This window comes from Terrapene carolina, unplaced genomic scaffold (genome assembly GCF_002925995.2).
Source record: "Terrapene carolina triunguis isolate 2854851 unplaced genomic scaffold, T_m_triunguis-2.0 Scaffold138, whole genome shotgun sequence".
Classification (NCBI taxonomy): domain Eukaryota; kingdom Metazoa; phylum Chordata; order Testudines; family Emydidae; genus Terrapene; species Terrapene triunguis.
Genome location: NW_020664489.1, coordinates 4,025,180 through 4,050,613, shown reverse-complemented (window position 1 = coordinate 4,050,613; position 25,434 = coordinate 4,025,180). Strand labels below are relative to the sequence as shown.

Below are 25,434 nucleotides of genomic sequence, written 5' to 3'. Positions count from 1 at the left end.
ACCTTAGCCTCCATTTCTTTAAGGATCTTCCCCAGCCTGGCGTAGTCTTCCTTGATGCACCTCATCGAGAATCTAGCCATATCATTTGTTCCCACATGAAGGCCGGTTAGTGGACTCTTTCCTACTCCCATTAGGATCCTCTTCAGCCTCTGGTATCTTAGCTCCCACCAGAAAGCACACCCTTCTGTTCTCTGGATCAGCTCTGGTGTCAGGCCTTTCTGTTCTTCTTGGTAGGGAGTCCCCAGTCACATAGACCTGACTCTTCCTGGTGTTGGTACAATTATTCGACCTTCCCCCCTTCTGTTCTTTCTGGTTGCAAAGTTTCTGTGTCTTTTGTTCTCACTTGCAATCTTCTGTGAGTCATCCTCTATCCTCCTGGAGCTCCAAACTTTGGCTACTGCCATTGTCTCTTACCCAATTCTTGTAGGACTGGCCATTCTTCTCTTCTTCCTTGCTCTCCCATGTTATGTTACTGCCTGTGTCTCCCCTTCATTTGCCAACTCAGCGAACATGTTCCTCAGCTTTCTCCCCCTTCATAAGCTGGTCTTTTCCTCTGCCTTGTTCTCATAGTCACTTTCTTCATCCAACAGTCTACCCTCACAGTTCTCTAGTCCAGCATGCATCTGCAAGTCTTGAGCCTCGTCTCTCCTTCCCTTCATCACCTGCTCAAATCCCCTTCGAAACCTCACCACAGTTTCTGTCTGCATCTCCAAACCTCAGATCTTCTCTTCCATCTGATCTATCAGGCAGCACTTCAAACAAAGCAACTTTCAGGTACCCTCTTCAGGATAATGTACATCACCACAGCTTCCACATCCAATCATCTTCACTGTAGCTTCTTAGGTCACTACCACTGCTGCCAGCATAGCTGTCATAGCCTTCCCTCCTAAGCTCCTGTCAAGAAAGAAAAACCAAAAAACACATACAAACACCAAACTCCCCATACAAACTCCCACTCAAACTCCCTGTTTTCACCTATGTTTGCTGGCTCCTATGCCACTGGCTGGCCGGTTGGCTGCCTTTATAGGTCTGCTGATTAGGGAAGCTCCCAATCAAGGTTCAGCTGTGATCAAAGGCTTTGTTTCTCTCACAACACACTGCCCACCATCAAACTTCGTAAACTAAAACAAACCAGCAAGCAAACAAACTCACTCACTGCTAACGAACATGGGTTTGCCTCCTTTCTCCAACAGATCTCCATTCAAACTCCTCTGTTTTCAGCTCTGTTTGCTGGCTCTTGTGCTGCTGCTCTACAAAAGGAGGTCTGGATGGTTTTGATTTACAACAAAACCTGATCTAGAAGACTCTAGGGGCTACTAGAAAACCAGAACAAATAAACAGAAACCAAACTGAGACGAGAAATTATTTTTATGCTGACTGTTTAAAACCAACACACTTGGGAGAAATCATTTGCGTTAATGACTCAATATTTCTGACCTTTCCGTTAGAGGGTAAGAATGTTTTCCATACCCTTGTGAACCCCAAGAGATCATCCAACAAAACCAATCAATCAGTTCTGATCCCTACCGGGGCCTCTAGGTACTCCTACAACATAAAATACATAATTATTTTCTAAGGGAAAATGAGGAAGCAAGAGAAATTTTTACAGCTGAATGCAGCAAAAAACTCAAACCCATGTTTTCCATTGGCAGGTCACTTTAACATGCTAATTTTTGTTATTGGTAGCACTTGTAGGTATGCCTAGAGTCAAAGTAGCACAATACTTCCTATTATAGGGCTCCATTTTCAATCACTCATTTATTTTCCCAAACTATACATTTTCAGGCTGAGATTTCCCATGACAGGTCTCTGCACCCGTCTAGTATTTTTTAATTTTCAGCAAAAACAGAACTGTTGCTAAGAATTAAGTATGGGGAAAATACACAATTTTGCCCATATTAAAATATTATAACCATTTCACTGACAAGCTCGAGTACCTCCAGGCTTTGGAGCAGGGATTTGAAATTTGGCAGTGTTTTTGCCCTGCTGACAGGGATGTGCCTTTTGGCATCCCCATAAACATCCATCCAAATCTGGCCACGCTATGAGCCTCCAAAATCACTGTTCACACGATCAGTAGACTGCGGTTAGAGTTTGGCAGCTAAATTCTCTAAGGAGTCCAACCGTACTGTGCATGCTCTGTCCCAGAGTAGCAGGGACCGAGCAGGATTCTCCCTACAATTGCTCCTCTCAGTTGCCAGGATCCATTGTGATGCCAGGATCCATTGTGATGCCAGGCACAGGAAACAAGAGCAGGGAGACTCGTGTGTTCTCCATGTGCCCATTCTGGTGGCACTCAGGTAGCAGGAGGAGAAGCAGAAAGCATCTTGACTGGAATGCACAGGGATGAGGAGCAGAGAGATGCAGCCAAAAGAAGCTGCGGGGCAGGGGAAGACAGAGTGACGGTAGAGACAGATTGTAAGGGACACATGCTAGGAGATAGTGATAGAAGGGGACAAGCAAGAGACTCTGTAACCACTAGAGAACCTAGGATTCCCAAGCCTCAACATTCCTCTTTCTAGCAAAGTTGTGAAATCTAGTGGCAAAGTGTGTGTCTTCTCCTCCTACTATTGATGATAAGGAGTAACTGGTAGCAATAGTAGGTTAAGTTCAAGCAGTAGATGTTCTTCTTATGATCCATGTAAGGGTCAATATGTTTCCACAACAGAATTTTTGAATTTCAGTTTGCCTTTTGGCGGAATTTTGAGGACATATGCTCAACTTAATGGCATTTCTCTCTTTGGATGCAATATGTTAACCTCTGAATGCCACATCCAATCAATGGGTATGGGAAAGAATAAGGGGGAAAGAAAGAGGACCTAGTGTGATCTGAGGAACAGAGCCCCTGGCATGCTGAGGGACACACACAGACTCTGGTATATGAAAAAATGGGGGATCTTACTATGGGAGGGAAGAGGGCATGAGGGACAGAGCCCTTGTTATGAGGGTGAGGTTGAGCAGCCTGCAGCAAGACCCCAAAGTAAAGGGGGATGAGAGGGTGGCACATAGGGAGTTCCTGGGGGCAAATAGAGGAATGCAAGCAGCCCCTGGAGTGGACAATACACTACAGAAGCAACCAAGTGTGGGTGAAGCTGCTAGCTGTACTAACCAAATGCCCTAGGCCCAATTTGTCCCCCTTTCCCCCTTCTGGTTTTCAGATCTTCACCAAATCAATAGGGTTCTTACCCTCTGATGGATAGAACATTCTCTGAAATTCTGGACTGAATTCAACATTCAAAAGTTATTGCATTACAGCCAAATATAGAAATGTCACCAAGCTGAGTGTAAGGCTACAAAGGTTTGGCCAATTAAAATCACAGTAACTCCTAGAGGACCCAACTGAGATAAATTGCTATGGAACTAGGCATTGCAGATACACATAGTAAGAGACAGTACCTGCCCCAAGGGTAAACAGACAAGTGACAAAAAGGGTGGGAGAGAAGTGTCATCCCCATTTTACCAGATGCGGCACAGAAAGATTAAGTGACTTCCCCAAGCTATTACATGAAATATGTAACAAGGCCATAAATTGAACTCAGATCTGATTTTGGTGCCTTAAGCACAAACCCATCATCCCTCTGAAAGATGTGTTTTCAAACACACACAAATTGCTGTCACCATTTTAAAATTAAAAGTGATTCCTCTTAGGTTTCGAAGCCCATCTGCACCCACATTGGACAGCCAAAAGGGGAAAAAATATGTCAGCCTGAACCTTTAATTAGCTGCTCCCACTGTTTTAGCAGGAACGAGTGGATAATGCTGGCTGACATTTCCACTTTTTTGGTATTGCTTTCAGTCATAAAAATATTATTGGATGAATTCAAAGTTTGCACCATTATGGAGAATTAACACCAAATGTCAATGCTGGATTATATTAATATTTCTATTATAGTAGCATCTACCCTCCCCAAATCAGGATTGGGGTTCTATTGCGCCAATATAAAATTAGCCACAATTTTGATTTAGTTATATATTTTTCTCACATTGTAGTTTTCAATATACAAAATACACATACACAACAATGTGCTTTTTTATTGGTCTGCTACAGCAAAAATTGGAGCAATAAAACTTGACTGAATATGAAGTTTTAATGGACTATACTATTATAACTTCTTGCCAGTCCTTCCAAGAACTTTTGAGGAAGTGACGGATATATACCAGTTCAACATCTAAGCCTTCCCTATCAAACTAGAGGAAGCAGTGAATGTATCTGCCTTATATTTTCCTTCAAGAATCATTAATTCACCCCTCTCTGGCAGGGCCCATATGTACCACTCTCCAAAATTAACCTTCCATTTTCAACAGGAAGCTGCAGAGCCGGTGTGATTTTTGAAAATTTCGTTCCTTGCCCTTTATGCCCACTCATCTCCTTCCAAATGAACCATCAACTCCTTAAATCATCCAACAACCAACATGTTATTTTCATTCTAATATGAATGTTTAACATGCTAAATTGTTTGAAGGGCTACAGTAATCTGAATCTGATTAGCTGTCATTAATCTACACTGTAAGCCTCTTCACCAATCATAACTTTTTTCCCACCCTTTTAAAAATGTCTCCCCAATAGGATTTTTAAACTCAGCCATGACGAGGAGCTCAACACTAAGAACCCACATATCCTTCAGCTGGGAGGCCACGACCATCATTATACTATGAATTCACCGGAGTACGCACACCACACCACACCCACCCACCCCCTGCCTGCGTGATTCATTCTGGCATACAGGCAGATAATTTAATTCTTGTAAGTTTCAACAATCTGCCTGATCAAAAAAAACAGACAGGCCAGACAGACATGTAACACATGCCCTTGATAAAACCAGCATTCTGGGTATGACTCCGAGGTTAAGATATCAGCTGTGATACAGTCATTGCTCTAAAGAGCAGGAACAACTAGGCTCGTACACACACATCCTGTGCAAAGGAAGAGCCCATGCCGGATACATCTTTTTTCCATAAGCTAAGAATTTTGTATACTGACCCCATACACACATTCATCTGTAAGAGAGTATACTTTGACTTTACATTTGTATTAAACTCTATTATAAAAAACTGTAATAGAAATTGGATTTTCAGGGTAGCTTTAACATTAGATCCATCAGCCTGAAAGAAAAGCCCTTGTTTGACCTTGGTCCACTGCTATTCTGAAATGTTAAGACTGTTTCAACTAACCTCATTTAAATTGATCCCCTTTTAAAAAAAAAAAAACACATCTTAAAGAGCCAATGCAGAAGAAGCAATTGAAAGGGAAATGGTTTATTAGTTTTGTCAACCTAAGCCAAAGAACATTCATTTGTTACTGCTCTCACCCCTTCCTAGCCAGCTGTTCCATCATGTCCTATGTAAATTTATCTAACCGTAAAACAGAGTTACAGTTGCAGATGATCATGATATGCCACCAGGTATTTTGGTCTAAAGAATGCTTTGCCAAGGAGGAAACAAGGGGAAACTTGCACTGCCATTCTCATGTTACAACTGAATGTCTTAGGATTTCAGACCAGAGCCATCAATCTGGCACCTTTCATAAACAAAATTACTTTTAAAAATAAACATTCAATAGTCATCAATGGTCATTTTTAACTAGCTAAGGACCTGACCTCATTGTTGTTACTCAAGCAAAACTCCCACTAATGTCCATCCACTGGACAGGGCAGAGAGAGGTAGATCAGAGGAGGAGCCAGGAGGGGGTGAGAAACCTGAAGAGCACAGACTGGGACTAAAACAAGGAGCCAGAGTGGGGGAGAGACAGGATTGGTACAGGGACAAACTAGAGGGAACAGAGCAGAAGGGGTCACGCTTGGAGTGGGGGAGGGTTAAGGGTCTGTGCCCACTAGAGAACACTCCCTTCCCCAGCCCAGAATCGAACACAAGATTCCTGAGTCTCACCATTCCTCTGATGTGCACAAACACCTTTGAAACCCATTGACAAAGTGTCTCATCCCCGTCCAATGGCTTGTACATAGAGGATTACAACCTACTACTACTATGCATTATTCTGTTAGCTCAAGTGGCAGAGGTCTACACAGCGTAACTGAAGTTCCAACCCTGCTGATGATCTAAAGTAGATGTCAATATGATGCCACATAACGGAATTTGTTTTTTCTTGTGTGCATGCGTTATGATATCATTGTTAATTATATGATCACATGGACCCTGTCTCATTCAGAGCACAGGATGGATGGTACTCACTTAAGGAGTAGCTATCCAATATTGTGTGTCCTCCTCATTGTTTATTGTGTGGCTCCATGCCTTATTCACTATTCAAACCTTGGTCTGAAGACAGAATTATTAATTTCTTCATGGGCTTTTCTGTGGCACTCCTCACTATAGAATCTAAGTGTTTCACAAACATTAACACATTTTTTTTCATAACACCCCTGTGAAGTGGGAGGGTGGTATTATCCCCATTTTACAGATGGGGAACCGTGGCAGAGAGATGCTAAGGTCTAAAGTTTCCACTGGTTTGGGTTGCCAATTTGAGACACCTAAGACCTGAATTTACAGCGTACTTAGCATTATAGAGAACTTTATATATTCCAGCAGAGCTCCCACTGATTTCAGTTGCTAGTGAGAGTGCTCAGCACTTCTGCGAATTAGACCAAGAATCTCAAGTCAGGTGCACAGAAAATGAGGAATACAATTAGTGAGCACCTGTAAAAAGTTTGGTTTAAGTGACTTGCTCAGCATCACAAAGAAAGTCTGTGGTAGTGGCAGGGCCAGAATCCAATTCCCCAGGAAAGCATTCAACTGCCTCTGCCATGACTCCATACTTTCTCTTCCTGCAGTCCCCTGCCTCATTCATCACACACCTTCCAACTTCTGCAACAAATGAGGCAGGAGTCCTGCAGACAGCAGCTTCCTTCACTACACAACCCAATTCATCCCTACAGCATGTCCATTCTATGGAAAAAATAATGTGTGATCATGAAATAAAAGACTATCATAATTCATACATAAAAGGGGGCAAAATTAAGGTTGCATGGGCACTCTTAATTCTGGCATTTCCTAACTTTGAGTTCTTGACTTTGCAATCTTAATAACATTTAACAGGTTTGGGGTTTGTTTGCTTGTTTGTTTTTGGTGTGCATGTGCAATAAAGCAAGACAGAGATTTTAGGGGGTTCTATGCTCCATCAGAGTTTCTGAGGGACTGGATGGAGGAGGGCAATTAGGATGTGGGGTAAATAGAAGGGTGGTAAGACAAATTACTTCCTCCAACAGCCCTATCCTGACTATTAGGTTCCTGTCCTAATCCTTGCCTATATATCCAAATTAATACTTTTCCCCCCAACTCACTAAGAACTCACTTGGAGCTGCGGAGTCGGCTCTCAGGGCGGGGGCAGCACACGGAGACCCCCTCCCCAGGGGCCGCAGGGACATGCCGGCCGCTTCCGGGAGCAATGCGGAGCAAGGGTGGACAGGAAGCATGACTTAGCCCCACTGAGCTGCTGGCAGTGGCCAGGAGCCCCAGGGCCCTTTTAAATAGCCCAGGCCCCGGGGCAATTGCCCCTCCCCCCACCCCCATTGGCAGGCCTGGCTGCAGCCCAGAAATCCCATCTGAGCATGGTTGAAGTGCATGGTCCTACCCAGAATGAAGTGCAGGAAGCCAGGCCTGTCTCCTAAGGAATCCAATGGTCCTAAGGGAGACCTAGGTTCAACTCCCAATTCCATCACAAACAATCTGTGCAACCCTGGGCAAGTCACAGTCTCTCTGTACCCCAGTTCCCTACCTGTAAAATGGTAGTGGTAATACTTCTCGGCCTCAGAGTGATGAGAGGATAAGTACATAAAAACTGCAAGATACTCAGATGCTATGGTGATAGGGGTCCCTTAGATACCTAAGACAGATGGACTAAAGGGGTCAAAGGCACAGTCCTCCTTATAGCCATGACATATGGATTTTCCATCACTGAAGGGATGGATTACCTTGTACATCCAGGAGGTGCGACAATGAAAACCTTGATTAAAAATGTGGGCATTTGAGGTATAAAGTTACTTTTGTATTTTACAAAATTATACAGATTTGAAGACTAAATTTTCTGGGCAAATTATTTAAGATAAGCAGTCATATTTGCCAGTTTCAGCAAGGTCTTTTTTTTTTTTTAAACTTTGATAACCAATTAGTATTTTTAACATGCTCTATATCAGCTCCCGGAAGAAAAGCCATAGCAGAAAGAACTAGAAATACGTCTATGGTCCTTCAATCAAAAGAATTGTCAGTTAATTAAAGAAGAATGTATGTAATCCCATCTCCACTGTGGAAAAGAGGATGACAAAGAGAAGATTAAAATACTTGTCACAACTCCTAAAACAAGATCATTATTTCCCAATGGTATCTAATTTTTTAGATTTAAAAATGATCATATTTAGCAGTTCCAAGTACATTTGCCTTAGCAACAGTTGGCAAGGCAGTTATTGTAACAGTAGTTCTATTTAACAAACATGCCTTCACAGGGCTGTGTTATTGACAACTTACCCTTTGAGCCCTCTCCTTTAACTCTTGATCTTGAGCTAAAAAAGCCTGCATCTTCTTTTGGACATCTACAAGCTTTTCAGGGTTGATTCTAATAAAAAAGGAAAATTATTTTACCTTTAGAAAATGTATTAAGAAGCCCATATTAAGTTCCCAGGGGTACATTTTCATTCCATCTGTATTATTTTAAAATGCATAAAGCTATCGCTACTGTGAACAAGGTTTCGCTAAAATCATGAAGATCAATCTCCTTAAATGAATAATGCAGGCAAGGCAAACAGGAACTTGGACCCTTGATCCAGAGAACAGATTGTTGAGAGGAAAAAGGTTTTTTTTAAAGGTAAAGCCAAAATTAACATTAAAACACTTCTTCAATTTAAAAAATGTAGAGAATGAACTCAGAACCAGAGAAGGAAATGTAATGTATTGTACTAATATTTTATTCCAAGATAGCACCCTTCATGAGAAGATCTCATAGCATTTTTCAAAGCTTAAATAAGACCCAATACCCCTGAGAGGTACCAGTAAAGTTTTCTCTATTACAGGGGTCAGCAACCTTTCAGAAGTGGTGTGCCGAGTCTTCATTTATTCACTCTAATTTAAGGTTTCTCAAGCTAGTAATAAATTTTAATGTTTTTAGAAGGTCTCTTTCTATAAGTCTATAATATATAACTAAACTATTGTTGTATGTAAAGTAAATAAGGTTTTTAAAATGTTTAAGAAGCTTCATTTAAAATTAAATTAAAATGCAGAGTCCCACGGACCGGTGGCCAGGACCCAGGCAGAGTGAGTGCCACTGAAGAAAAAGCTCGCGTGCCACCTTTGGCACGCGTGCCATAGGTTGCCTACCCCTGCTCTATTATATCCATTTTATAGATGGGCAAAACTAAAGAATATTGAGATTATGTGACATAAAAGTATCCCAAGATCTGAACTTAATGAGATAAGCCACAACTGCTTTGTTACAGCAGTCTCCATTATACCTAGTGAAGTGTGTGTAAGCCACCTAATGAACTGCTTTACTTTTCTGTTTTCATTCAAGCTATTAATAGTTTGATCATTTAGTCTTTGCATTGCGTTCCTTTTCCATCTACCTCTATTCCCCACCTTCTAGTCCCAGGCATCTGTACCTCCCAGGCTTCTGAATAGCACAGTTAGATATGCTTCAACTAGTAGGGGAAAACGGTCTTTTGACAAACTTCACTATTTCACTCAAGAGGTTCTAGATCCAGATGACATTACTGTATGCCATCTGTTTACGCAGCACTGTACAATAAATGATAGGCCCTCCTCCGAGGACCCTGCTATCAAGAATCAGACATTCTCCGTATAGTGATTAAGTCTGTCTGGGCAACAAAGCTTTGATAAAAATCCTGTGCAAGAAATTATATATACTAATCTCTTCTCTGGTAAAGTATTGTTGCAATCAGTACCTGTGCTTTTCTTTTGAGAATAAAGATCATATTAATTTACAAGGACTTCTGAGCTTTATTGAGTCACCATTTTAAGTTCCACGCTTTATCAGAACTGGGTAGCAGAAAGCTGCAGTGTAGCCAAAAGCTATTTCCAGATTATACATACACCAACTCACTGTAATTTTAGATAAAGGCTGCATAGTTGGGTGGTAAGCTCCAAGCAGGCATAAATACTAATTTGGTTTGTACATGTAAAGGTATAAAACAGATGTTGTTAAGAGGAAAATGTATGTTGGTGCACTGAATCATTCACAGAAATCAAATTAAAGACATGGAAAATGCAAGCTTTTTTTTTAATCCAACTGCAAGTAAAGCATGCAGTTTAATGGTATCTTAATAAAGCAAGACTGTCACAGAATCATCATATGCTACCTCTGTCAAAGAGGACTGAAATCGCTCACTAAGCTTTGGTAACTTACTTGATTTCATTGACAGGTACTTTTCTCTGCGACAGTTGGTGAACCATGCCTTTTTCTTCAGAGGGAAGCAGTACTAACAAAGCTTCACCACCTTCTTTGTACCTGATGAAAAGAAGAAAAAGAAAAGCAAGGATCTTTGATTAAAGGGTTTAAAAAACAAACAAAAAAAAACACAAACATTCAAAAGGAATTGCATATAGCAAGTTTAACAAACCTTGATCCTCATACCATCCCCAAGTAGCAGGCAACTATCCTCATTTTGCAATGAGAAAACACGGGCAGACAGGAGACATGATTTGCCAACATCACAGATGGAGTTAGTGGTAAAACTAGGGATAGAACCCATGGGAGCCTGGCTTCCAGACACAGATTTATGTCATTAGGCCATACTGCTCTGCATATGAGGGATTTCTGTGGTTATGAAACGTACAGTGTTATAGGATCCAGTTATTTGTTTCAGCTTTTAATCACTGGTCATTCATAACATTAATTCGCAACTGCTTGAAAGGCCTGAAGGACTGGAAACCTACTACAGTCTCCATGTGGAAGATGGGCGACACCTGTTAAGCTCAGCACATGTGTAGACTGTTGGCTGTTTTATATATATTTTCTCTGTACTACTTTTGTCTTAAGTAAAAGTACTGTGTTTTGTGAACAATGGCTGGTCACTGGTAAATGCTGTCAAAGCCCCTGGGAGACAGCAGAATTGCAGGCCCTGAACTAAAGTCAGACCTGCTGGGAATTAGCACAGTGAGTTGCAAGGGAACTGCAAGAAACCTAAATCTCTGGTCTGAAGAGAAAAGGATACAGGTCCCAGCCCACAGATAGGTGATGGTGAAGGCTTGAGACTTAAAGGGGAGTCCTTGAAGGGGCAGAGATGCAGTTAACCCCAGAGTTGTGACATATGATCATGGCGGGATCACACTTGTGTGTGCTCCAAATGCATCTCATTCTTACTGAAAGAGACTAGTAGCTGGGAAAGGATTAAGACCCCTTGCTCTAGCTTGTTTCCAAATAGGAGTTTTAATTTGCTCCCTCAAAAAAAGGCTATTTAGACAATTCATCAAGGTATAATTGAAAGAAAAGCCTGAAAACAGTAATGAACTGAAAGATATTAGATGCCAAACAATAAAAGCAGAGATTGATTGTCAGTTCGAAAACTGGGTCTAGGATTCTCTCTTCAGTATATTTAATAGGTGTTTGGGACGCAGTCAATTTGGTAATTACCCAGATTTATGTTTGGCCGAAAGCTCAGAACTCCTACACTTCATTCTTAATGTCTCCTACTTGTTGGCTTCCTCCTTGGAGTAAGCCTATGTTGCTTCCTATCTTATAACTAATTGGAGGGAGAGGGGTAGGTGGAGAAAGAAATAACTATCACTGTAGTAAATAAACAGTGTGGCTTACAAATCCCACTAAAAGAGATATAGTGATCAACTAGCAACTGTATTTTCCAAATCTACCTTCACCGAAACAAACATTAAACATATTTAATTCAACTAAGACAAACAAGTTTAGCAACTGAACATAGTATCTACAGTGCAACAAGGGTACAGATTACTGGGAAAATCCCTGTATAAGATTCCCCATTAAATACACATCAGTCCAATTACACTGTCACAGGCTAGCTGGTCCTTTAAGGCAAGCCAGGCTCAGCCTTGTCTGTCACCTACCAGCTAGCCCCCAGCAGATGCTGATATGGCAAGTTAAGATAGTGACCCCAAGCCATGAGAGGATCAGGAAAAGACCACTTAAACAGAGCTCAACTCAGAGTGAGGAGACCCCAGAGAGAGGAGCCAGAGGAGTTCTCTCTCTGGGAAGGACCTGAAAAAGCCAGACTGGAAAAGACCCACAGGGAGCAGGGTAGGCTCATGTGGAGGAAGCCCTGAAATAGGCCCCACAAGCAGCAGAGTCTGGGGAAGGGAAGCAGTGTAAGAAGCAGGGGAGGAACTCCGCAGGAGCAGGTTAGGCTCCTGTGTGGGAAGCCCTGAGGTAAGACCTACAGGGATGAGCAAGATGCTCAAGGAGGCCTGCCAGGAGGAAGTAACATAGAAGGTATGGAGAACTTCAGTGTAGTCCAAAAGGGACAGAAGAATGGTTTGTTTGGACTCTTAACTGGACTTTTTGTTATCCCAGAAGGGGGCTGAACTTTCATGAGAGATGGCCGGAGGGCCAGGCCACGGAAGATGCAGAGAGTTAAGCCATCACAGGGCCAAGGAAGCGGCCACTAGATAGCTTCAGAGACAAGGACCCCTTGCAACACCACCTCTAGGCACAAAGGGCCGCTATGGCGGTAAGAACAACCCATTACAGATTTATTTCAGAAATGTATTGAACTGGGACAGAATCCCATGAATGCTAGTAAATAGGGGTCAACAAGGAAAAATAGTGGGTGATGGCCAAACAACAAAACAAAACAAAGCCATTGTATAAAGCAGCACTACAGGAGTGGAACTACTCACAGGGATGTCTTTAAATAATTAGCTACCGTAAGCCAATAAGTAAATTGCTACCACCAGCAGCAGCCCATGTATTCCTGTCCTTTTCAAAATTTTACTTTATTATAATATTTCTCAACTGACGTGTATCAAAACATTTATCACCTATGTAACATGTTATCACCTATTTATCACCTATCCTGTGTTTTCTTCTTTATTCCCCTTTGCCTTATTTTTCTTCTCCTTCTATACTGGAGTATTTCTTCATCTATTGTTGAGTGGCTGGTTAGCCCTCTATTTTTTCTATACTGTGCACTAGTTTTCCCTCTACCTTTAGCTCACTCTTACCACTTCTTCTGTTCCTACATCTATGCCTCCTTTCCCTTCATCATCTTCATATATACTTTTCTTCCTCTCTCCCATCAATTCCTCATTCCTCCTCTCAGCCCATCACATTCTCTACTGGGTTTCTCTGTTGGGTCTCTCCTCAAACATATTCACTCTCCTCTATGAATTCTTTTCCCAGTATCTCTCCCTTTCAAAGACCCGTCTCCTCAGATTCATTCTCTGGCATACCTTGGCCCCCTATTCTCCAAAGAGCCCAAAAGAGGATGAGAAATTAAGGAAAGGAGGTATATGGGGTGAGGGGACTCTGTAGAAAAAGGGAGGATGTGATTGGATTGTCTTTTCAGTGAGAAAATGTATAGGAAAAGAAGACTGGAACATGAAAAGGTGATAAATGGGATTCTCAGTTATGAGGACTCTAACAATGGCGAAAGGGGGAGTCCGATGTTGACTAGAGAATGGAGGTGGGGTGAGTAGAACTGGCTGAGCGAGCTTCTGGAATGAAGCTTTGTGGGCTCAGGCCAATAGCCATTGAGCATCAGGCAGTAAAGCTGACGGTGAGAGAAAAGCAGGCAGTGAGAGGAAGAGAGGCAGCTGGTACAAATATATTGTGGAGTGGGCCCCATTCAATTCTAATCTAGAAGTGGCTCTGGTAGTTGAGAAACTTCTTGTTTTCATCCAGATATATGACTGGTTTAGAGTCAAAAAGACAGTGGTGATAGAGTGAATAAAGAGAACTCAAGGAAAACTTTTACTAAGATAGCATTTAATTTGCAGCCAAGTGGGTATGAATGGACATCCTCAGACTCACTAAAAGAGCATCATATGAAAATCATTAATCAATCTTGAGACAGGATGTGGAGGGCCCACATTTCTCAGAAGAAAGCACATACAATATTTCATTTAGTAAAAACTGCATCCCAAAATAGTTTACAAACTTTAATACCCAAAAGCAAACAGTATTATAAGCAACACAAGTAGCAATGACTATACTTAAGGTTGGCCAATGCTTTCCACTATAACACGCTGATATTAATTTTGCTTATAATTTTGTCAACCTTTATTATTTGTTTGTACAGATTTTCTGTGCTGGGTATCTGCCTCAGGCTGAAAATTTGGGGAAGTTTCAGCAAAAATGGAATGAGATGTGGAAGAAATAGGTTGTTTTGCCCATTTTAAATTCTTACAATAGGTTCATTGAGATGCTCTGAAGTACAGACTAAGTTTTCAAGTGGCAGCTCTTTGTAAGGGACGGGCCATTTGCGATTCCTGTGAAAATTCATCCAAATTTAGCCAAATTATGATCTTCTGGAAATTTGTTTGCACATGCTCAGTAGAGACTTAGAGTTTGGCAGCTAAATTATCAGAAGATTCAGCCTGTAGTGCATATAATCCAACCAAGGACTGTAGGGGCTGAGGATTTTCCATGCCAATACTCCCAGCAGCCACAGGATGCTGCAGCATTGGGTACAGGAACTGAACTGGGAGACAGTCTGGTGCTCTGAATGCACCCAAACAGCAAGCAGGAGGTAGAACCAACCGGACTGGAATGCAGAACGGTAAGGAACAGAAGGTGGTGGAAGAGGACTGGCAGCTGAGGTAGGGAAGAAGGCGTCTGGAGTAGGAGTAGCAAACAAGATGTCCCAGGAAACTATAGGTTAGTCTCACACTGATTCCAGACAAAAATCACAGAAAGATCAACTTGGGACTCAAAGGATAGTAGCATAATTAATGCCAACCAACATGCTTATGGAAAACTGATCTTGTCAGACAAGCTTGATATCCTTTTTTGTTGCAATTACAAGTTCGATTTGACAAAAGTAAATGCATCTGTAATGCATCTGACTTCATCCCAAATTGCTTTCTGATAACAAAATTAGCACTATGCAAAATCAATGCAGGCCATATCAAATGAATTAAAATTTGTTAACTGATAGATCTCAAAACAGTTTTTAAATGAGGAACGCCCAACAGTTGGCGTTTCTAGAGGGGTTCTGGAATCTGTTCTTGGCTCAAGACTTATTCATTCATTCAATCTCTGTTTCAATGATCTGGAAGAAAACAAAATCATTTCTGGTAAACGTTGCGTATGACAAAATGATGGGGGCAGGTCATTTATACAGACTGACCAAGATTGCTTGGTAAGGTGGGACCATTTGAACAACAAGCATTTTAACAGCCAAACACAAGGTCGTACATCTATGAACAAAGAATGTAGGTCACGCTTACAAGATAACAGGCTGTATCCTAGAAAGCAGTGATTCTGAAAAGGACATGGTTAATTTCAAAGTCATGGCTCAAGTTCAACTATTTATCCATCAACTGAACATGCGCTCCCAATGCAATGTTGTGGCTAAGAGGGAAAACATGCTCCTTGGCTGTATAATCAAGTAGGAGCAGCATTGGTGAGAACATTACTAGAAAACTGTGTCCAGTTCTGCCATCCTGACTTCAAAATATGTATAACAAAAATTGGAAAGGACACAGAAAAAGAGCTATATGGGAAAATATGCCTTATAGTGACAGATTACGAAGGTCAATCTAGTAAATTTATCCAAGAGAAGGTTAAAAGGTGATTTGATCACAGTCTACAAGTACCTATATGGGGAACAGATTTCTGATTGTAGATGGCTCTTTAATCTAGGGGACAAAGATATAAGAAAGTTGCACAAACTACCTTAATTCTGGCATTTCCTAACTTCTGAGTTCTTGACTTTGCAAGAGTAATGTTTTAATGCAGTTTTTTGTGTATAATAATGTTTAAGCTACAAATAACAGCAGTGCCAAACACACTGTATAGTGAATAAGTTGCCTTTCCAGAAACTAGAAATATATATAAGGTGAAAAGCACACTCTGTGGAAATTTTATTAAAATCAAGTGTTAAAACTTGGTCTCCATAGATTATGATTATTTCAAAGTTTAAATTAAATCTTATAGAGCCTTTAGGCAGGGAAATAGTATTAAAGCTAAGAAAAGAATCACATTAAGTTAGGCCAAGAATATGAAGAAGGTCTTCAAGTGAAATTTTTTGTGTTTTGTTTTACTTGCTATTACTAGGAAGAAAAGCAATATTAAAAATACTTCTCAGCATGGGGGACTTGAGACATTCAAAGGGATTGAAAGAGATCTGATGACTATTGCTAGGTTCTAATCATTCACTTAAGCAATTCCCCTGCTTCTTTACACCTAATTAAGTTTAAGTACACACAAAATATTTCTATTGGCTTTTGAAAAGCCTGGATGGACTGTCTTATATTGCAGGTTGGAATTAAACTAGCCCAAAAACTGTGAAGTAATTGAAAAACAGACAGGCAGGCACTGCTGCTGTGCCTCCTCGTTGCAAAACATGAAAACAAAAGAGTCAAAGGTTTGGGTAAACTGAAAACTAAATGATTTGAAACACCATCTGGAAGATTTTGCATCTGTTTAGATTTTTCATGGTGGTTTAGCTGCTGAGAAGACAAGCCAACAGTAAAGGCGCTTTATTTAGACAAATATAGACTTGCTTCTCAAGAGATTAGCTATTTTCTCCTCAAACGACAACAAACATGTTAATAGATGACTACTGGTCTGCACCATCACTAGGCTTAAAAGGTCCCCTGCAAATTCAAAAATGGAGTTTGTGCTTTTTTTGTTTTTTTTTATGATGTATATGTTTTCCTCTGCAGCTAGGGGCACGGGTCACTTGTAGGATTAAACTAGTGTAAATGGTGGATTTTCTATAACTGGAAGTTTTTAAATCATGATGTGAGGACTTCAGTAACTCATCCAGAGGTTAGAAGTCTATTACAGTGGATAGTGGAGTGGGTGGGTGAGGTTCTGTGGCCTACAATGGGCAGGCGGTCAAACTAGATGATCATAATGGTCCCTTCTGGCCTTAAAGCCTCTGAGTCTGTGTTTTAACCATGTTGATGAAATATGATTAACAGTTAAAACAGAAAAAGGTAGAAGGGGAAGTTCACTGATTTTTGGTGGCTATTATCATAGGTATCAACATTCTGTGGTGATGAGGACATCAACTTGTAGCAATACAGTACAGAAAGGGGAAGAGAATTGTAAAGATAACTAGTGTGGGTATACAGACCTTGTATAAAAAAAAATGTAAATGGCTTCTATCTTGCTGAGCTTTAAAATAACTTTACTCTATCAAGATTTAGATTTTAAAAGACAAGCTGTCTGAGCGATAGCCAAGTTCCAAAATGGGAATGTTACTGTAATTGTTTGCAAGAAGAATAAGATCCTTGTCTGTTTTTACATTAGCAAAGGAGAGAGTGGAGATGATAAAATGTATCATAATCTTCCTAGGAAGCCTCACCATTCAGGTCAACAAGCCATCGGAGGAAAGGTGGACAGAAACCCTAGGACTGATCACCATGGGTAGAGAAAAATCATGACATTGTACAGGCCACTCCAGCCTTTGACTATTCCTGCACCTGAAGAAGGCCCACTAGTAAGAAGCACTGTGCCAGCAGAACAAAACTGCGGCTCCTTGTTGCTCTGTGATATCCCTATTTGGTATGGAGAAAAAAAATCTATTTAATGTCATCAAACCAAAGGGAGTTTACTGCTTCAGAGATCTTGCCAAATTGGGACAGAATGATGAATAAACCACAATTTCTACAGTAAGGAAGTTGGTAGCAGTGCTGTATGATCACAGCAAGAAAGGAAAGGAGACCCGCAGAGACCTGAATTGCTTGTCCCTCAATCTAGCCATCAAAAAGGACAAGTCACAGGGCAAACTCCCACCACGGGAGGACAGTTTTGAAGAGCATGTCAAAATAGCATCTTGGCAAACAAAGATTTGGATGTCTTCGCACATAGGTAGACCAGTTATCTGATCAGCATTGCAACATGGATGGAAAAATGTGAATGATTAACTACTTCCCATATTCTTCAAAGGTAGGGTTACCCTATTTTAATTTAAAAAAAGGAGGACACTCCACGGGGCCCCGGCCCCACCCCAACTCCGCCCCTTCCCCGCCCCCAGCCCCACCCCAACTCCGCCCCTTCCCCAAAGTCCCTGCCCCAACTCTGCCCCCTCCCCTGAATGCTCCGCCCCCCTGCTCCTCCCCCTCTCCTGCTTCCCGCGAATCAAATGTTCGCGGGAAGCCTGAAACAGGGAGGCAGCAGGTAAGCTGGGGCGGGGCGGGGCACGGCACAGCCCAGCCCGGCCCCCCCGACCAAGCGGCTCCTTCCGGCGGCCGGCCGGCCCAGGCCAAGAGGCTCTGGCCCCGGCGTCTCCCGCCCGGCTCGGCTTGGGCCCTGGTTCCGGCCGAGCGGCCCCGGCCCCAGCGGCCAAGCCCCGGCCCCCGGCCGAGCACCACCGGCCCCAGCCCCCGGCCGAGCACCGCCAGCCCCTCTCTCCCTATTTTCCTGGACATGTCCGGCTTTTTGGGATTTCCTCCCGGACGGGGATTTGAGGCCCAAAAAGCCGGACATGTCCGGGAAAATCCGGACGTATGGTAACCCTATTCAAAGGTCCAACGGCATCTGAGCTTGCACAAGACCTTCTCTGTGCTTGTAGCGGTAGGGTTCACTGCACAATCAACTGCATCTACAGTCAGAACAATCCTCCCTGCACAGAACTGCCAATACAATGAAGACTGTGATAACCCACGCACTCAACAGAGATCATGTTGAACAAGATGATAATGATGTTGACTAGAAGTGTCACCAGAGTTATTACATTTCAATACCCTCTGTACAAATTTATTATTAAATTTTGTTTTACCCTTTACATTATCATTGTGATGCTTTGAGGTCATAAGGAAATCCAATTTTATGTCTTGAAATAATCCACAGTCATTAAACCAAGTGGTATTTTAACTAGTTGATGGTGTCATTGCTTATCCCTGTTTCTATGATTGACATCATACCTCACATGTCCTCTTCATACCTCATCTTAACATAGACATAATAAGCTTTCAAATGATGCAAAATGTGTTTCTGTAGAGAGGGTATATTAAGTCGACCAAATTGGTGGTGTCTGCTGCTCACCTAAACTAAATAGATAATTGTTAAGTCTGTCATGCAGCTGCCAGCACTCTCAGAGGAAAGTTTCTTCCTCACTAGTTGAGACTGCAAAGATGAGGGGGCTTTTCCAATGGGTCTATACACCATGCACCCTGCACCCTGTGTTTTAAAGTACATCAAGATATGGTCCACACATTTTTTGTTCTAACTCTAGTGCAGTCCTGATGGTTCTCCACATGATGCTCACGATCTCTTCTCCTTTGTTGTTTGTTTCTTCTATCATTAACCAAAGAATTTTACTGGCAAACACTTGTCAAGTTGTAGCTTTCTGGCAGAAGGCATGTATTTTTTATTTTTTTAAGACCATATCACATCATCTTCCCTCTCTTCCAGGTATAGAAGTACTCTTTTATAACAACATCCCCGTTATGAGAATCATCCAACCAGGTTTCATTTCTACCACTAGATCATAATCCCCCTTCACTTAGTTATACAGCAGAGTCTTCTTTCTTATGAACAGACACTGTAGTGAGAGGGGGAAAAATGGACAAGAGTATGCCACAGCTTACACCAACCTCATCAATAAATTGAATATAAAGGTCACTGCGTCCTCCAGCCTAGCTTGTAAGCAATCTATTTCCCACAGCAGCTGCGTCCATTCTACTGTACTGAAACATATGCTTATTTATTCTTTATTATAGTTTTCCAGGGTGGCATTGTGTCAGTGGGTAATTATGACCATAGCCAAGTTTATATTTTAGTGTGTTAGAACATCATTAGAAAAATATTCTAATGGAAAACATAGTCCAAGTTGACGCAATTGCAGGACAATGTCAGAATTGTAGCTAGGCTTCAGTATGTAATTGTAAAGAGATTTAAATAATATGAATTGTGAGTTAAATATGCAGTGGTGAGGGGCGTTTCTTGTGACCTCCGCTGGCAGCGTTTGTTTTTTTTTAAGTTAGGACAATGAATTGAAGACTGCACTGTAATATGAACTAAACACTACAGTAGATCAATAAAAGCACTTCAAACAGGATTTTAACCTAATAAATAGTTAATTATGCAAGGAGCTGCCAGCTTGACAATTTGATTATGCAGGTTATTCAGATCCCAAGAAACACATCCCATCTCTGGATTGAAGGCAACATTATTTTTCACATTGGGAAAAAAAATTAACTTTACTGAGTTATCCAAAACCTTAAGTGTTTAGTCACACTTACTTAGGTAGAAAATGTTACAACAGGGAGGGGCTTAATTACACAGCTTCTCAGTGACCATGATCCAGAGCAGGGGTCGGCAACCTTTCAGAAGTGGTGTGCCAAGTCTTCATTTATTCACTCTAGTTTAAGGTTTCGTGTGCCAGTAATACATTTTAACGTTTTTAGAAAAAATTTTTCTATAAGTCTATAATATATAACTAAACTATTGTTGTATGTAAAGAAAATAAGGTTTTTAAAATGTTTAAGAAACTTCATTTAAAATTAAATTAAAATGCAGAGCCCCCAAGACCAGTGGCCAGGACCCTGGCAGTGTGAGTGCCACTGAAAATCAGCTCGCGTGCCGCCTTCGGCACGCGTGCCATACGTTGCCTACCCCTGATCCAGAGGGATATATTTCCTGACTGCCTGAACTTATCCAATCATTTTTCCCTAAAAACAATTATGCTGCGGAGTATATCCATCAACCATATGGCACCAGCAGCTCCAAACTTTTTAATTAATGGGACTAAATTGATTACCGTTATCATATTGTCTTGTCCAATAGAGAATGGACAGTGGTGATTTTGGATGATTTTTAATGTAAGATACATTTTCAGGATACAAGTGAGAGTGAACAAAACCAAGGCATATATATCGTTAGACTAGTTTGATATACAGTACACACACGCACAAATATATCCACAAAAGGGCATGTTGGCTTCCTCCAGAGCCACTGACATCAACACCAAATCTCTCTCTCAGACTTATCCAAAACCCACTGATGCCAACAGAAAGACTCCCAATGATTTCAAGGGGCACTGGATCAGGTCCCATATAAGTATGTTACATTATGTGCACATGCAACATGAGGCTCCAGACTTACCCCTGCAACTAATCAGAATCCCGACAGAAAGTTATTCTACTGTCTTCCATTTCACATTTAATGCCTTAAAAACACCCCTTGGTGCAGAAAAGCCAGACTTAGGTAAGGGTTTTACAGGCTTTTTTGGTAAAGGATGTAGGGGAGAAGTGGATTTATTTAAAGTCAGCTAGTAGCAATAGTGTACTAAGCACTAAACACAGAAACATGTCCACGCACTGAATAAACTGGAAAATATAAAGCAGTCTTTTTCCCCCCACTATTTTAAAAAATGAAATCAAAGTTCCTGTAAAACAGTCCTTTTTTTACCATCCTACTTATCAGTTAAGTAACCTTTGTATGGGATTTCTTTTACTCACATGTCCTCTTCATGCCACACAATGTGTAAAATTACATTTTTGAAAGAAAAACGCACACAGTAAAACTTCAAAAATGAAAATTAGCTTCTGCTGTCCCCTAGTGGCATTGCATTTTGTTTCACAAATGTGATCAAAAGATTTTCTCAAATCAAATGTAGGTTCCATGGACATACATAGCATACATCAAAAGAAATTAACAGCCAGAGGGGTTAATTCCACGAAGAATGTCTCCACAAATATTTCATACAGTATTTGCTTAGACTGTTTGAACTAAAACCCACAGGAAACACAGGACTCTTCAGATCTTAAGATCCATATATTTCTGAAAGCCTCATGAAAACCCTTTTGTCACATTATAAAGGATATTTCCACAGTATTTTTCATTATTTTAAAAATCACTTATTGATTTGTCCAGACTTTAAAGGCATATCTACAAAATGCAACTAACCAAAACATCTTCTAGAAACATTAGATACAAAGAAGCACTCCCCATCCACTGAAACAATAAAACTGCTTTCAAGTTAATCAGACTGAAAAAAAGATATACCAATCTCACTATAAAGTAAAAGCATTCTTTTATATCTCCTGATTTTTATTTTTGGTTGTGGGAGGTGGTTTTATTTTACTATGGGTCAAAGATTCAGAGAGTTTTTTCTTCTTGACTTAAATATATTTATTTTTCTAACACAAAATAATTTGATTTCAAAAGTAAATAGTATCCTGAAAGCCAGTTTTAATTACAGCTGATACACAGGCTCCTAATTAGCTGAGATATTTAATTTAGCTTTCATTCCTTGCAATTATGCACTCTCATGGCCCATGAAACTTTCTAATTATCTCTAACCTCATTAATGAGTACTATTAAACTGCAGTTTAATTTTTATTAATTTTCTAAAGACGACATAGGCTTCTCACATATTAAACACCATCCTCTGAATACAGCCGAAGTCTACTACTCAACAGTTAGAGTTGGTTTTTAAAAAAAAAAAAAAAAAGTGTTTTTACAAATCAGTCTTATTTGAAATTCAAATTGCACAGTGTGTATCTGAAGTTAAAGCATATTCACAATTTTCTACATTTTTTTCCCAGTTTATTCCCAATATGTATGTTTCTCTAGGCTGTTATTTCTGGCTCAGTAAACATATCTTTTACAGGAGCCACGAGAAAAAATGGTTACCTATCTTCTCATAACTGTTGTTTTTTGAGATGTGATGTTCATGTCCATTCCAAGTAGGTATGCGTGCACCGCATGCACAGTCAGAAGGTTTTTCCCCTAGCGGTACCCACTGGGTCAGCTGTGAAGCCCCCTGGAGTCATGCCTTCATGGCGGTGTATATAGGTAAGGCTACGTTTATGTCATGGAGGTCATGGAAGTCACGGAATCCTTGACTTCCAGAAACCTCGGTGACATTCTCTGCTTCAGCCCCAGGGGCTGCAGGACTGGAGCTGGCAGCCAGCGGGGCCCTGGCAGGGTTCCAGCGACAGGCGACAGCAGCGACAGGCAACAGGGAGCCCCCTGCAAGGTTCCAGCAACAGGTGACAGACTCCTGAGGGGGCCCTCCTCATGGTTCCATCGATGGGTGACAGCCTCACATGGGGGAGGGGGATGCCTTGGGCGAACAGCTGGGGGTGTCCCATTTTCTCTTTGGGAAATATGGTCACCCTGCAGCTTCCAGCTGCCACAAGCGGAGGGGGAACCCCACAGCTCCTAGCCACCATGGTGGTGGTGGAAACCATGGAGCCGCAGCAGCAAAAGTCACAGACAGGTCACAGCTTCCATGAATTTTTGTTTATTGCCCATGACCTGTCCATGACTTTTACTAAAAGTAATCATGACAAAAACTTAGCCTTATATAAGGTCCCTGCTGACCCGCTGCCTCTTCAGTTCCTCTGTGCGGAAACTCCGACAGAGGGGAAGGCGGGTGGCTCTTGGAATGGACATGAGCAACACATCTCGAAAAACAACAGTTACGAAAGGTAGGTAACCGTTTTTCTTTTTCGAGTGACTGCTCATGTTGATTCCAAGTAGGCGACTCCCAAGCCTTACCTAGGAGGTGAGGTCGGAGTTCATGGAATTGCTGACTGAAGCACCACTCTGACAAATGCTGCATGGCCGAGGAGGCCTGCGCTCTTGTAGAATTTGCCGTTAGTGCAGAGGCAGGTATCTTTGCCAATTCATAACATGCTCAGATACAGGACATGATCCATAACGAAATTCTTTGAGAAGACACCAGGAGGCCCTTCATCCTGTCTGCTACTGCGACGAACAACTGGTTTGACTTACAAAACGGCTTTGTGCACTTGATATAAAAAGCCAATGCTCGCCGAACGTCTTTGCTCCCAACTGTTAGCGTGTGGCTTAGGGTAAAAAAGAGTGGGAGAAAAATGTCCTGATTCGCATGAAAGTGAGAGACAACCTTTGGGAGAAAGGCTGGGCGAGGCCTAAGCTGCACCTTGTCCTTACAAAAAATGGTGTATTGAGGGTCAGAAGTTAGGGCCTTAAGCTCAGACACTTTATTGCAACCAGGAATGCCACCTTCTATGACAGATAGAGTAATGAGCAAGTCACTAGGGACTCGAAGGGGGCCCCCCATTAGTCTTGAAAGAAACAGATTAAGGTCCCAAGCTGGGATCGGCTGCCTAACTTGCGGGTATAATCTGTCAAGACCTTTAAAAAACCAACCGATCATCAGGTTGGCGAAGACTGATAGGCCAGACACTCCTGGGTGGAGTGCCGAAATGGCGGCTAGGCGAACCCTTATTGACGAGACCGACAGACCCTGCTTCTTTAAGTGTAGCAGGCCGATAAATTGACACCAGCCAGGCCTGGAGAGATCTGAGCCTCAGCCTTGCATGTTGTACCATGTATGTACAAGTTACCATAAGTCCAAGGAGCTTCAAGAAATTCCTTGCTGTAGAGGTGCAGTATTGCTTGAAGCCTTCTATGGGCAGGTCTACACTAACCCCCCCAAGTCGAACTAAGGTACGCAACGTAGCTGAAGTTCGAAGTACCTTAGTTCGATCCACACGCGGCAGGCAGGCTCCCCCGTCAACTCCGCGGTACTCCTCTCGCCAAGCAGGAGTACCGCAGTCGACGGCGAGCACTTCCGGGTTCGACTTATCGCGTCCAGACAAGACACGATAAGTCGAACCCAGAAGTTCGATCGCTCGCCTCCGAACTACCGGGTAAGTGTAGACCTACCCTATGATGTCGTGCATTGTCCAAAAACGAGACTCTGGCCTGACCCAAATCCAACACTGCCCCAATGAACTCTATTCTCTAAGTAGGGGATAGAGTTGATTTGTGTACATTCAGGAGAAGACCCAGCTTGTCAAAGGTGGATCTTATAATGCTGACATGTTGCTCCACTTGCGCCTTGGAGCAGCCCCTGACCAACCAGTCGTTAAGGTACGGGAAGACCTGTTCCTGCCTTCTTCTCAGGAAGGCGGCTACAATTGCCATGCACCTGGTAAAAACTCGAGCGGGTGCTGACAAACTAAAGGGGAGGACCGTAAACTCATAATGGTTGTGGTTCACTATGAACCTGAGAAAGCGTCTGTGGGCTGGAATTATAGATATGTGGAAGTACGCATCCTTTATGTCGAGGGCGGCGTACCAGTCTCCCAGATCCAGGGATGGGATGATGGCAGCCAAAGAGACCATGCGGAACCTCAGCTTCTTCGTGAATCCGTTGAGGCCTCGCAGGTTGAGGATGGGTCTGAGACCCCTTTGGCTTTGGGGATTAGGAAATATTGGGAGTAGAATCCCATGCCCCTTAGCTCCTGAGGAACCTCCTCCACTGCTCCCGTGGCAAGGAGCAATTGAACCTCCTGCATGAGGAGCAGAATTGGAGAGAATATCCCACTTCT

At 42.0% G+C, this 25,434-nt stretch overlaps 1 protein-coding gene across 1 annotated transcript in view; it reads right to left on the bottom strand.

Moving 5' to 3' along the window:
* DDX10 (DEAD-box helicase 10) overlaps window positions 1–25,434 on the bottom strand; it is a 339,719-nt gene that overhangs the window by 284,786 nt on the left and 29,499 nt on the right. Inside the window, exons 10-11 of the mRNA XM_026653416.2 lie at window positions 10,367–10,468; window positions 8,476–8,563 (exon numbers count right to left, since the gene is read on the bottom strand). Of these exons, the coding sequence (XP_026509201.1) occupies window positions 8,476–8,563; window positions 10,367–10,468 (190 nt within the window). The remainder of the gene's footprint in view (window positions 1–8,475; window positions 8,564–10,366; window positions 10,469–25,434) is intronic.